Source organism: Coregonus lavaretus (assembly GCF_964263955.1).
Source record: "Coregonus lavaretus genome assembly, chromosome: 34".
NCBI lineage: Eukaryota > Metazoa > Chordata > Actinopteri > Salmoniformes > Salmonidae > Coregonus > Coregonus lavaretus.
In genome coordinates this window covers 21,080,596-21,094,570 of record NC_140021.1, presented here as the reverse complement: position 1 = coordinate 21,094,570, position 13,975 = coordinate 21,080,596, and the positions used below count along the sequence as shown (strand labels likewise).

The following is a 13,975-nucleotide window of genomic DNA, read 5'->3' as shown; positions in this document are numbered from 1 at the left end:
CTCTCCTTACTACTCTCACCTCTCCTCTCTCTTTACTCTCTCCTTACTACTCTCACCTCTCCTCTTCTCTGTCCTTACTCTCCTCTCTTCTTAAACACGTGTTCTCCTCCTCTCTATTCCCTCTCCTCTATCTCCTTTCTCTTCTTTCCTCTGTTCTATCTTCTCTTCACCTTTAATCCTCTTTACATTTTCCATACCAAACTATTTGCTTTCTCATTTCTCTCTCCTCTCTTTTACAGGACAAACTAGCTCAAAATGAATTTTTGGGACTTCATCTTTCAAACAATGCAAGGGAAATTGAATTTCTGCTTAGCCCAGGATGCTCTAGACACTGTAATGCAAGGGATTATGGAACGTCAGTAGTTTATCCTTGAGGTTTAGACTGACCATCTCTTAAACACGTGTGTGCCAGAAGGTTTCTTTCCTCACTTCCAGGTAGGTGGCTTCCTTCTTACTTTGCTGTCTTTGTTACTCTTAGAAGAGAGCTCCTTAGCATCACACAACTAACACGAACACATCACAATTAAAATCAACGGTAAACAACTCAGAAGTGTGAGTCACTGCATTAAATTGAGAGAAGAATCCGCCATGTTTGTTTTATTTTCAAAGAGAAAGTTAGGAGAGAGTTGGAGTTGCAGAGAGAGCGGTGCACTACTGACAAGTCGGCTCGCCTGAAGTCCTTCTTCTGTGTGCTGAATAAATCTGAGTGTTTATCAAACAACACTGTGTATTTCTGGACAGATTAAGCCAAAGCACCCTCCTTCATGTCTTTCAATGGGGGGGTGGGAGGGGGGGAGAGAGAGAGAGAGAGACAGAGAGGGAGGGAGGAGAAGGAGAAGAAGGCTGCTTTATTCAAACACTCATTACCAAGTCTGCACTTCCAGAGTTCCACTTTGAGAGAGTCTGACTGTTCAATATGCATGGTAGCAGAGGTGGGATGAAACAGAATGCATTGCTGTCTTTAGTAACTCTTGTAGACATCTTGAATATATTTTTTCGGGCCCCCCCCCCCCCACTCCCAAAAGTACAATCTTGTGTGCAAAGGACTGTGCTGTCATTAAGACTCTGATGCACAATCTTTTAGGTTGACACTCTATTTTACATCATTTTATCAGGCAAACAATTTGGTACATTTCAATTCTGTAATAATCACATGTAGCTTGCTGCAGAGTATCAATTATCAAATGAATTGAGTATCAAATAATTACAAATATAATCAGGCCTGCAATCATTTCCTTTGATCTCTCGTTGAACTCAATATGCTAATCACGACATGCAGCGACACGTTATATGTATTTTTTAAATAACAAAGCTAATTATTTGGTAAAACAATTACTGTTACGAAAGAAGGGATCAGCTGAGATAATGACTAACACACATTAACTTAGTGCAGAAACAAGTTATGAAGTACCTGATGCGTAATTACAGACACTGTAATTAGTAAGACATTAACACAAGTTTAATTTCTAATCTCATTCAATAGAGGAAAGTCGTACACTTTATGTACTCTCAACCAACGTTCCAGTACTCATTCTAAAATAGAAACATTGTTGCTGTTGTGGCTTAATTCCTCGAAACCAACCAGCCACACTGGTGTGATGCTGAGGTCTATAGTATTACATTTACACAGGATCCATTTGTATTCTAAAATAAGGAAATGGAAGGCTAGTTGATCTTGCAGCTCCTAGTTCCTTGAAACCCAACCAACCACACTTGTGTTGTGTGATGCTACTGCAACTGCTGACTGACAAGCTACAGAACAGAAGCAGTATACCTTGGCTTTGGTTGGCTGGCATCAGCAGGAAACCAAACAAACAGGCAGACGTGGTGGAAACAGCCAAACAGGCACTACAAGGCTTCTGGTCTGGGAGCAGGAAGAGATTGAGATGAAGGGATGGAAGAGTGGAGGAGTGTGAGCCACTGATTAGAAGCTCAGCGGAGCCAACCAGATAAGAGAAGGGACATCATAATCTCATGCCACAGTCACAGAGAGAGAGAGAAATAGGGAGAGAGAAAGAGAGAGAGAGAAAGAGAGAGAGAGATAGAGAGAGCGAGAGAGCGAGAGAGATAGAGAGAGAGAGAGAGAGAGAGAGAGAGAGAGAGAGAGAGAGAGAGAGAGAGAGAGAGAGAGAGAGAGAGAGAGAGGGGGAAGAAGGAGGGTGAAGGAAGGGTTGCAGTTCGATACAGTTTAAGACAGAAGCAGCAGACGCCAGCAGGTTGCTACTGTGTGGTGGATTTAGATCTGGCTTCAGACAGATTCTCTGGTAAACCGACAAGACAATGAGACAATCCCAATCTCAGCACACCAGGAGATATGAAAGGGAATAATGCATATCCTCCTCTTGGAAACTCTCTGCTTGATTGACGGCAGGCCACACAAAACCCCAGGCACTGAGAGAGAGAATCAGCGTGTTCAAAGGGATTGGCCTGAGCAAGCAATCTAGGAATCACCTTGTATCCCAAATAAACACTCATTATAAAGATGAGTGATTCTGCACCTTACCTTGCTCAAACAGATGCCCTGAAACACACCGACTCTCTGTACTCCTCCTACCCCTTCCAACCTGCATGGTACCAATCAAAGAGAATCATGCTAGTCCCTCAGCGTGGCGCAATCAGGTAGAGTAGCCAGCGGTTGTCCACAGGCGTAAAGCCTTGTAATGGCTGTTGTGCTGAGGGCGGTGTGTTTGTGTGTGTGTGTGTGTGTGTGCGTGGCTTTGGAGGGCCTCTCCAGCTAGGTCTTAATGAAGCGCTTGATGAGGAATGGAGTCTGCTGAACAGCAACACAGGTGGCAGGCAGGCAGGCAGGCAGGCAGGCAGGCAGGCAGGCAGGCAGGCAGGCAGGCAGGCAGGCAGGCAGGCAGTTGCATATAATTTGTGAGATTATAGCAAAACAAATGGTGCTGATGACGACACTTTATCAACTTCAGAATGGTTCATCACTGCACTGCTGGGTTCTGTACCCTGGTAGATGATATGTCAGCGTCAGTGTTTCTACTATATCTACTCTGATCTCAGAGGCACTCAGATATAAACGCAAGACTACAAAATACATGGAGGCAATTTTGCAGAATAAACTTGGTCTAATAGTGTCTCTTAACACTGTAATTGAAACCATACATTGTATAATGTTATTAAGGTCAGATTCCTAGATATGTAACACATACCATCTGTTTTATAGTTTCCTTATAACAGACCAGACCAGGGAAGAAGAGGGTACAGAGACTAGAACAAGGATATCATATTAATCCACCCTAACCTTTCCTCCATCTTCTCTTTAGAATCACTAAAAGCTCATGTCAAAATGTCTGTTTCAATTAAGAATCGTCGGTGTCAGCTGAGCGGTGTGTGTGTGTGTGTGTGTGTGTGTGTGTGTCAGCTGTGTTTGGCAGCGGGCCATCCCGACGTCCCTGACACTTCCCCTGCTGGGCTTACTGTACATGTGCTAGTTTTAGAAATATCGTCCCCGTTTCCCCCCACCCGCGATCCATAATATCATAACCGCTGTGTCTAAAATAGCCCAGTCACCATGGGCCCTATATAATCAATCAGTGCATTTGCCTTGAGCAAGACCCACTCTCAATGTCAGCACACCACCCCTATCGAATCTGTACCTCTGAGTGGCATAACACACCCCAAAATACAGAGGTAATTGATTTTAGAGCTGTCACCCCCCTGAACTGCCATGCTTTGAATATCATGCTCCCTCCTCCCCGAGACGTCAGGTTACTGTATTAATACCGCAGACGATTTCCCAAAGGATTCCCAGATTCCATTTCCATTATCTGAGAGTCAATTTAGAATTTCCAGTCTGGTTAAGTGATGGCATTTTGGGATAGTGAGAAGGGAAAGTGGCCCTGTTGTATAATGCTCCAGTGCCACGGTGCTCTACACTATTGCTTAGACAAGCAGAACGGAGAGGAAACAGACAAAATGGGAGAATGAGAAACGTATCAAGAAAAGATCCAGACAAATAGTGATTGGGGAGTGAGGAAAGGAGAGGAACGGTGAGGGCATGTTGTAAGCTTAGGCCTGTGTCTGTGCTGTTTTATACCGGCTTCGCATGGCAGACGTTTGGGAGAGCCTCAAAGGGACAGAGGCTCTGGAAGGCTCTGGATAGGAAGGCTGTGGGTCTCTGGGGCGTGCTGGCAATGTGTTGGGCTAGCAGCCAGAGGGACAGCCCGGGCTCACAGAGCACAAGACAAGATATTCCCTGCATGTCACAGTCTAGCCTCTATGAAGACTGGCTCCAGATGTCCCATTGAATAGGAAGACCATTGTTGTGTGTGTGTGGGTGTGTGTGTGTGTGTGTGTGTGTGTGTGTGTGTGTGTGTGTGTGTGTGTGTGTGTGTGTGTGTGTGTGTGTGTGTGTGTGTGTGAGTGTGTGTGTGTTTGTGTGTGTGTGGGTGTGGGTGTGTGTGTGTGTGTGTGTGTGTGTGTGTGTGTGTGTGTGTGTGTGTGTGGGTGTGTGTGTGTGTGTGTGTGTGTGTGTATGTGTGCGTGTGTGTGCGTGCGTGTGTGCATATCCGACAGGCAGCTATCCTCACTCCGTCCCTCTCCTTCTCTCCCTCTCGCTCTCTCTCTTTCCACTGAGAGCAATATCAACTCCATTGTTTCTTTTCAATTACCTTCATTACCAACAGTAGTTTGATAACCGAGTTCATTTGTCATTAATTTGGCTTGCAGAGAACAATAGAAGCACCAAGCCCCTCGTTTCATTCACACAGCCACTGATATTGTCTCCTTCAGTCAAGTGAATTAAACAGAGCTTGTCTGCAAGGAAGGAATGAGGCGGAGAAAACAAAAAACAAATATGTTTGTTAATTCATACATACATACATAGCAAGCGTCTGAAATGGCACCCTATTCCCTTATTAGTGCACTCCTTTTGACCAGGCCCCATATGACACTGGTCAAAAGTAGTGCACTATATAGGGAATATGGTGCCATTTGGGATGCAACCATACAGAGGCCTCAACGCCTCCTAAAACTTCCAGGGACCAACTGAGAGGCAGGATGACGAAACCAAACGCCAAATTCTTGAACGATTAACAACCTGCTCCTGCCAAAAAGAAAAGAGAAATTCCCTACAACATTGATTTGACAATTCTAATGAGACTGCCCATTCAATCAGTCAAAGCAGAAGGAGCGAACCGGGCCCATTAGCAGGTCAGGTCCATTCAATGGCACAAAGCAAAAACAATCTATAAATGATCAATTTAATGTACTGTTATAAAAGGCCTGGACGTTTACAAATTGACATCGGAATGCTTTCCCAGAACCTTCCTCTCTCCACACCACCCATTTAGTAAATTGGGCAGTTTGCTAATTTTCCCAGGCAGCGGCATGTAGCAGCACTGTGCGTTCTCCTCACAGACTTAATTGCGAGGCTTTTACCAAGCCGGGCGAGCCCTGTAAACACACACACACGCACAAACTCACCTCTCCTGCTCCAGTTTCATCCGCAGCATCTCCTCCTCAGACGCCTGTGTGTCCTCCATCTTAGATTTATTCGACCCCTTACGCTCCATCTTGTCTCCATTGCGGTTCTTCCCAAACCTGGAGACACAATAAGGGGGAAGGTATTTAATTGATGCCCAGGCTTTTTTTCTAGTCTATGTCGCGAGCTGGGCCTTTCTCTCACAGAGAGGATTCGTGGAAATGTCCTGAAACGTGTCAGATACTGCTGGGCTTTGGGCAGCTGTGAAAATGTAAGATCCTTTATATGTGAGAACTCTACTATGCTCTTTGGCTTGAAGAAATAACTACCTAAGATAAAAAGATTCACAACACATGGTGCCATATTGAATCAAATCAAATCTCAATATGTGGTTTCCTCACACTGCTAAATCATCCAACTTTATTTTCAAGAGATGTTAACAAGTTAAAAGCAAGTAGGTTTTAATACAGCAAGAAAGTAATACTCTATCAAATGGATATATACTTCCTTCTGAAACCTCTCTCATAAGGTTTACTTAGTGTGATGAGAGCTGTGACAGCTTGTGATTCAGTCTGACTGAGGCACACACACACACATACACACACTGAGTTGCTGGGTGAATTTCAGTAAGCAGAGCCATAGAAGCTGCTCTCTGGCATCATTTGCAACTTTCTCGGCAGCGCGGCGGCAAACTTTTACATTTTAATGACGCGGGTGATATGGAGGCAGTGGTAAATCCAAGACAGCTTTATAGAGGGGTGAGAATAACTGCGCCTGATGATCGTAAATTCCCCCACTCAGTCCTCTATGGGCAACTATGAGCAAATGACTGGAAACTCTGCCTGCCTGCCTGAGGGGTGTGAGAAAATGATGGAGGATAGATAGGAGAGGGGATCAGAAGAGCATGGATGGGGTTACCACCATCATATCAGAGCTACTCTATTATCCTTTCATACACAGACCAAAATCCCAATATTTTACCATGCCTGCTTTTATCTTGTTGGTATATCTGAAAGGGGTAGGGGTTAAAAAACATAGACAAATAAAAGCCAGCTAAAGACCTAGTCATGATTCCTGCATTTTCACGGATCCTGTAACAAGAATACAGGTATCAGGTCTGTGTGAATGGTTCTCTGCTTTTTTGCTGGTAAAACCATTAACACTTCCATTGTTTAACACCTGAAATGAAAACAGCCTCCATGGTTGAACAACACCCCTCCTAATTTGCCAGTTACCCAAGAAAGTGGTCAATTAGGGGCTGTTTGAAAGGGGGTCATGCAAACATTGCATTATATGTTTTACAGGTCACATATCACATCTTCTGTAAATGACATGTACAGTACATGACCAGACTGATAGAGAACAATCATCATGGAAGTTTGCCCCAGTCTGAGGCATGGAGGATATCCAGGATGGATGCTGCCCATTTAAGCTTAATATCCTTGTCATCTATCGCCCTCCAGGTTCCCTTGGAGAGTTCATCAATGAGCTTGACGCCTTGATAAGTTCCTTCCCTGAGGATGGCTCACCCCTCACAGTTTTGGGGGATTTCAACCTCCCTATGTCCACATTTGACTCATTTCTCTCTGCCTCCTTCTTTCCACTCCTCTCCTCTTTTGACCTCACCCTCTCACCGTCCCCCCCTACTCACAAGGCAGGCAATACGCTTGACCTCATCTTCACTAGATGCTGCTCCTCTACTAATCTCACTGCAACTCCCCTCCATGTCTCCGACCACTACTTTGTTTCCTTTTCTCTCTCGCTCTCCTCCCACACTACTCACTCTGCCCCTACACAGATGGTAATGCGCCGCCGCAACCTTCGCTCTCTCTCTCCCACTACTCTCTCCTCTTCCATCCTATCATCTCTTCCCTCTGCTCAATCCTTCTCCCTCCAATCTCCTGATTCTGCCTCCTCAACCCTCCTCTCCTCCCTTTCTGCATCCTTTGACTCTCTGTGTCCCCTATCCTCCCGGCCGGCTCGGTCCTCCCCTCCAGCTCCGTGGCTTGATGACTCATTGCGAGCTCACAGAACAGAGCTCCGGGCAGCGGAGCGGAAATGGAAGAAAACTAAACTCCCTGCCGACCTGGCATCTTTTCACTCCCTCCTCTCTACATTTTCTTCATCTGTTTCTGCTGCTAAGGCCACCTTCTACCACTCTAAATTCCAAGCATCTGCCTCTAACCCTAGGAAGCTCTTTGCCACATTTTCCTCCCTCCTGAATCCTCCCCCCCCCCCCCCCCCTCCTCTCTCTCTGTGGATGACTTCGTCAACCACTTTGAAAAGAAGGTTGACGACATCCGATCCTCGTTTGTTAAGTCTAATGACACTGCTGGTCCTCCTCACACTGCCCTACCCTATGCTTTGACTTCTTTCTCCCCTCTCTCTCCAGATAAAATCCTGCGACTTGTGACTGCAGGCCGCCCAACAACCTGCCCGCTTGACCCCATCCCCTCCTCCCTTCTCCATACCATCTCCGGTGACCTTCTCCCCTACCTCACCTCGCTGATCAACTCATCCTTGACCGCTGGCCATGTCCCTTCCGTCTTCAAGAGAGCGAGAGTTGCTCCCCTTCTCAAAAAACCAACACTCGACCCCACTGATGTCAACAACTACAGACCAGTATCCCTTCTTTCTTTTCTTTCCAAAACTATTGAGCGTGCCGTCTTTAGCCAACTCTCTTGCTATCTCTCTCAGAATGACCTTCTTGATCCAAACCAATCAGGTTTCAGGACTGGTCATTCAACTGAGACTGCTCTTCTCTGTGTCACGGAGACTCTCCGCACTGCTAAAGCTAACTCTCTCTCCTCTGCTCTTGTCCTTCTAGACCTGTCTGCTGCCTTTGATACTGTGAACCATCAGATCCTCCTCTCCACCCTCTCCGAGCTGGGCATCTCCGGCGCGGCTCACTCCTGGATTGCGTCCTACCTGACCGGTCGCTCCTACCAAGTGGCGTGGCGAGAAGCTGTCTCCGCACCACGTGCTCTCACCACTGGTGTCCCCCAGGGCTCAGTTCTAGGCCCTCTCCTTTTCTCCCTATACACCAAGTCACTTGGCTCTGTCATATCCTCACATGGCCTTTCCTATCATTGCTACGCTGACGATACACAACTAATCTTCTCCTTTCCCCCTTCTGATAACCAGGTGGCGAATCGCATCTCTGCATGTCTGGCAGACATATCAGTATGGATGACGGATCACCACCTCAAGCTGAACCCTGGCAAGACGGAGCTGCTCTTCCTCCCGGGGAAGGACTGCCCGTTCCATGATCTCGCCATCACGGTTGACAACTCCGCTGTGTCCTCCTCCCAGAGTGCGAAGAGCCTAGGCGTGACCCTGGACAACACCCTGTCGTTCTCCGCCAACATCAAGGCGGTGACCCGCTCCTGCAGGTTCATGCTCTACAACATTCGGAGAGTACGACCCTGCCTTACACAGGAAGCGGCACAGGTCCTAATCCAGGCACTTGTCATCTCCCGTCTGGACTACTGCAACTCGCTGTTGGCTGGCCTCCCTGCCTGTGCCATTAAACCCCTACAACTCATCCAGAATGCTGCAGCCCGTCTGGTGTTCAACCTTCCCAAGTTCTCTCACGTCACCCCCCTCCTCCGCACACTCCACTGGCTTCCAGTTGAAGCTCGCATCCGCTACAAGACCATGGTGCTTGCCTATGGAGCAGTGAGGGGAACGGCACCTCTGTACCTTCAGGCTCTGATCAGTCCCTACACCCAAACGAGGGCATTGCGTTCATCCACCTCTGGCCTGCTGGCTCCCCTTCCTCTGCGGAAGCATAGCTCCCGCTCAGCCCAGTCAAAACTGTTCGCTGCTCTGGCACCCCAATGGTGGAACAAGCTCCCTCACGACGCCAGGACAGCGGAGTCACTCACCACCTTCCGGAGACATTTGAAACCCCACCTCTTTAAGGAATACCTGGGATAGGATAAAGTATTCCTTCTAACCCCCCCCCCCGCCCCAAATTGTAAAGTGGTTATCCCACTGGCTATAGGGTGAACGCACCAATTTGTGAGTCGCTCTGGCTAAGAGCGTCTGCTAAATGACGTTAATGTGCCCTTGAGCAAGGCACTTAACCCTAATTGCTCCTGTAAGTCGCTCTGGATAAGAGCGTCTGCTAAATGACTAAAATGTAAATGTAATGTAAATGATTAGGGTTGAATGGTGGGGACCCGGTTACCGAGATTTACAGCACAAACCAGTAAATCATAATACATTATTTATATGAACAGCATGGTGTGAAATGGAACTGTTAAATTACAGTGCATTCGGAAAGTATTCAGACCCCTTGTCTTTTTGATTGGATGGGGAGCATCGCTTCACAGCTATTTTCAGGTCTCTCCAGAGATGTTCGATCGGGTTCAAGTCCGGGCTCTGGCTGGGCCACTCGACATTCAGAGACTTGTCCCAAAGCCACTCCTGCATTGTCTTGGCTGTGTGCTTAGGGTCATTGTCCTAAGAATGACAAGAGTGTGCAAAGCTGTCATCAAGGCAAAGGGTGGCTACTTGGAAGAATATAAAATATAAAACCTATTTTGATTTATTTAACACTTTTTTGGTTACTACATGATTCCATATGTGTTATTTCATAGTTTTGATGTCTTCCCTATTATTCTACAATGTAGAAAATAGTTTAAAAAATAAGAAAAACCTGTGAATGAGTAGGTGTGTCCAAACTTTTGACTGGTACTGTATGCGTCAGCCTACTAATTATATTTCAACATTAAAATCAAATTCGCTAGCCTATACTTGAAACTTTGTAGGCCGCATGTGCTGCACCAGAATCCCATGTGTCTTCTGCTTTATCATGGTTTGAACAATGTGCGTAATTCCAGTTCATATTATACAGTGTAATACAATACAGTACAGTAATACAGTTCACACTCAAAAAGATTAGCCTACTGGAGCTAGTTTAATTTATTTACCCAAAAGAGCATATAGCTAGCTACATCTATGGGCTTTTATGTGGGCTTTTATGTTTTTCTGTCGTGCGTAATGTGCAGTAGCCTATTTCATTTACAGTATGTATTGGATAATGGCACAATCATTTGTTTTTTGGGGGCTTGTGGTCCTCTGTAGCTCAGCTGATAGAGCACGGCGCTTGTAACGCCAAGGTAGTGGGTTCGATCCCCGGGACCACCCATACACAAATAAATGTATGCACGCATGACTGTAAGTCACTTTGGATAAAAGCGTCTGCTAAATGGCATATTATTAAATGTTGTTAATGTAGGACTCATAAAATGTATTTCATATATGGCTCATCAGGCTCAGGTAGCATTGGGTTTGAATTTTATGCTGATCAAAGCTCTAATCAAATCCAGACATATTTATATGCTTTATAATGCTTTTGAATGACACTTCCGGTTTTGGCGGGAAATACCGGATTACCTGGGAGAAAAGGGATTTATTCTCGGGATGGAACATTTGTAAAATACCGGGAAAATATTCAACCCTAATGCTGATATTGTAATGTGTTACAGTAGTATGTGATGATGATCCATGGTGTTATCTCTGTGTTGCCTAAGGTTCTGACTGGGAACGAAGACACAGGATGTGTCCCAAACGGTCTCTTATTCCCTATATAGTGCACTACTTTTGACCAGGGCCGGGTGCCATTTGGGTTGCAACCACAGTTGTTCTTTATGTGGTGTGAAGACACTGTCCAGGAAAGCCTCTCTCGTTAAATCCTGCCTATGATGTCATTTCCTGCCATTTCTTTTCTATAATGGTGCCAGCTGTGAGGGAACTCAAAGCAGCAGGAGGAAAGACACAGGAAGTAGTCCGGAAATCAGGATGTGAATTCAGGAAGTGCACCAGGTGGTCAGTTTGAAAGCCACAAATATGAACACGTCTCTAATATTACAACACATGTATGGAGCTGGTGATGGGTTCCATGGCAAGTCTGCCTCGTGGGTGTGTGTATGTGCGTGCGTGCGTTGCAAGTTCAACAACAGTGAGTTAATGAAGCAAAAAATCTGGTCTGTATAGAGGCAAGGCAATAACGGAATGAGTATGGATCTACTAAGGGGAGGACGGCTCATAATAATAACTGAGCGAATGGAATGGCATCAAAACATGAGTTTGATGTATTTGATACCATTCCACTGATTCCGCTCCAGCCATTACCACGAGCCCGTCCTCCCCGATTAAGGTGCCACCAACCTCCTGTGGACTAATGTATGAGGGAATTCAATAACTGTAATCAACACGATGGCTCAATTCACGCATTGTACACATGAACATTTATTATGAAAAGCTGCATTGATTAAAGAAAAATCCCATTCCATTTTCAGACTGAAAGGATTCCTACTGAGTGTGTATTAGGTATTAGGTTGGACAGACAGATCTCTTGGTCCAAGTTATGTTGTACAGTGGCTTGCGAAAGTATTCACCCCCCTTGGCATTTTTCCTATTTTGTTGCATTACAACCTGGAATTAAAATTGATTTTTTGGGGGGTTTGTATCATTTTATTTACCGAACATGCCTACCACTTTGAAGATGCAAAATATTTTTTTTTGTGAAACAAACAAGAAATAAGACTAAAAAACTGAAAACTTGAGAACGCATAACTATTTACCCTCCCCAAAGTCAATACTTTGTAGAGCCACCTTGCAGCAATTGAGTGAGTGGCGCAGTGGTCTAAGGCACTGCATCGCAGTGCAAACTGTGCCACTAGAGATCCTGGTTCGAATCCAGGCTCTGTCGCAGCCGGCCGCGACCGGGAGACTCATGGGAGGCGCACAATTGGTCCAGGGTAGGGGAGGGAATGGCCGGCAGGGATGTAGCTCAGTTGATAGAGCATGGCGTTTGCAACGCCAGGGTTGTGGGTTCAATTCCCACGGGGGGCCAGTATAAAAAAATATATATATGTATTCACTAACTGTAAGTCGCTCTGGATAAGAGCGTCTGCTAAATGACGTAAATGTAATTACAGCTGAAAGTCTCTTGGGGTATGTCTCTATAAGCTTGGCACATCTAGCCACTGGGATTTTTTCCCATTCTTCAAGGCAAAACTGCTCCAGCTCCTTCAAGTTGGATGGGTTCCGCTGGTGCACAGCAATCTTTAAGTCATACCACAGATTCTCAATTGGATTGAGGTCTGGGCTTTGACTAGGCCATTCCAAGACATTTAAATGTTTCCCCTTGAACCACTCAAGTGTTGCTTTAGCAGTATGCTTAGGGTCATTGTGTCATGAACCCTGCGTCCTGAGTCTGTTCCTGCCTGTGTTGCCGTTTTTCTGCTCTGAATCTCCTGTTTCCTGAAGGTTCCTGAACGCACCCTGTCCGGTTGCCGGGCGACGTTGCTAGGCGGGTGATCTCTCGATTACCCGCACCTGCTTCTCATCAGCTTCGGCACACCTGGTCCTGATCATCATCCCTTCATAAGCTCTGACCTGACATCCATTCCCTGCCGGATCGTTAGCCATGAACATCATTCTCCCGGAACCTTCACCCAACCCCTGCCTGGTTGTCGGCAGCTGCCGTGCCATCATTGGATCTGCCACTTCACCTCCACCAACTCATCTCCGCCGCCCGCTCCGTCTCCTGGATTATTCTGCATCTTTCTTTGAATATGTTAATAAATACTCACCTTCGTTCAACTCACCTTGTCCTGGTCTGCTTCTGGGTTCTGGCTTAGAAAACCGTGACACATTGTCATGCTGGAAGGTGAACCTCCGTCCTAGTCTCAAATCTCTGGAAGACTGAAACAGGTTTCCCTCAAGAATATCCCTTTATTTAGCCCCATCCATCATTCCTCCAATTCTGACCAGTTTCCCAGTCCCTGCCGATGAAAAACATCCACACAGCATGATGCTGCCACCACCATGCTTCACTGTGGGGATGGTGTTCTCGGGATGATGAGAGGTGTTGGGTTTGCGCCAGACATAGCGTTTTCCTTGATGGCCAAAAAGCTCAATTTTAGTCTCATCTGACCAGAGTACCTTCTTCCATATGTTTGGGGAGTCTCCCACATGCCATTTGGCGAACACCAAACGTGTTTGCTTATTTCTTTCTTCAAGCAATGGCTTTTTTCTGGCGACTCTTCCGTAAAGCCCAGCTCTGTGGAGTGTACGGCTTAAAGTGGTCCTATGGACAGATAATCCAATCTCCGCTGTAGAGCTTTGCTGTTCCTTCAGGGTTATCTTTGGTCTCTTTGTTCACTCTCTGATTAATGCCCTCCTTGCCTGGTCCATGAGTTTTGGTGGGCGGCCCTCTCTTGGCAGGTTTGTTGTGGTGCCATATTCTTTCCATTTTTTTATAATGGATTTAATGGTGCTCCGTGGGATGTTCAACGTTTCTGATATTTTTTTATAACCCAACCCTGATCTGTACTTTTCCACAACTTTGTCCCTGACCTGTTTGGAGAGCTCCTTGGTCTTCATGGTGCCGCTCGCTTGGTGGTGCCCCTTGCTTAGTGGTGTTGCAGACTCTGGGGCTTTTCAGAACAGGTGTATATATACTGAGATCATGTGACACTTAGATTGCACACAGGTGGACTTTATTTAACTAATTATGTG

At 46.1% G+C, this 13,975-nt stretch overlaps 1 protein-coding gene across 1 annotated transcript in view; it reads right to left on the bottom strand.

Annotated features, from left to right (window-relative positions):
- LOC311108900 (partitioning defective 3 homolog) overlaps positions 1–13,975 on the bottom strand; it is a gene marked incomplete at its 3' end in the record, with an annotated part of 333,622 nt that overhangs the window by 3,795 nt on the left and 315,852 nt on the right. The window contains exon 20 of the mRNA XM_084151692.1: positions 5,443–5,559. Within this exon, the coding sequence (XP_084007818.1) occupies positions 5,443–5,559 (117 nt within the window). The remainder of the gene's footprint in view (positions 1–5,442; positions 5,560–13,975) is intronic.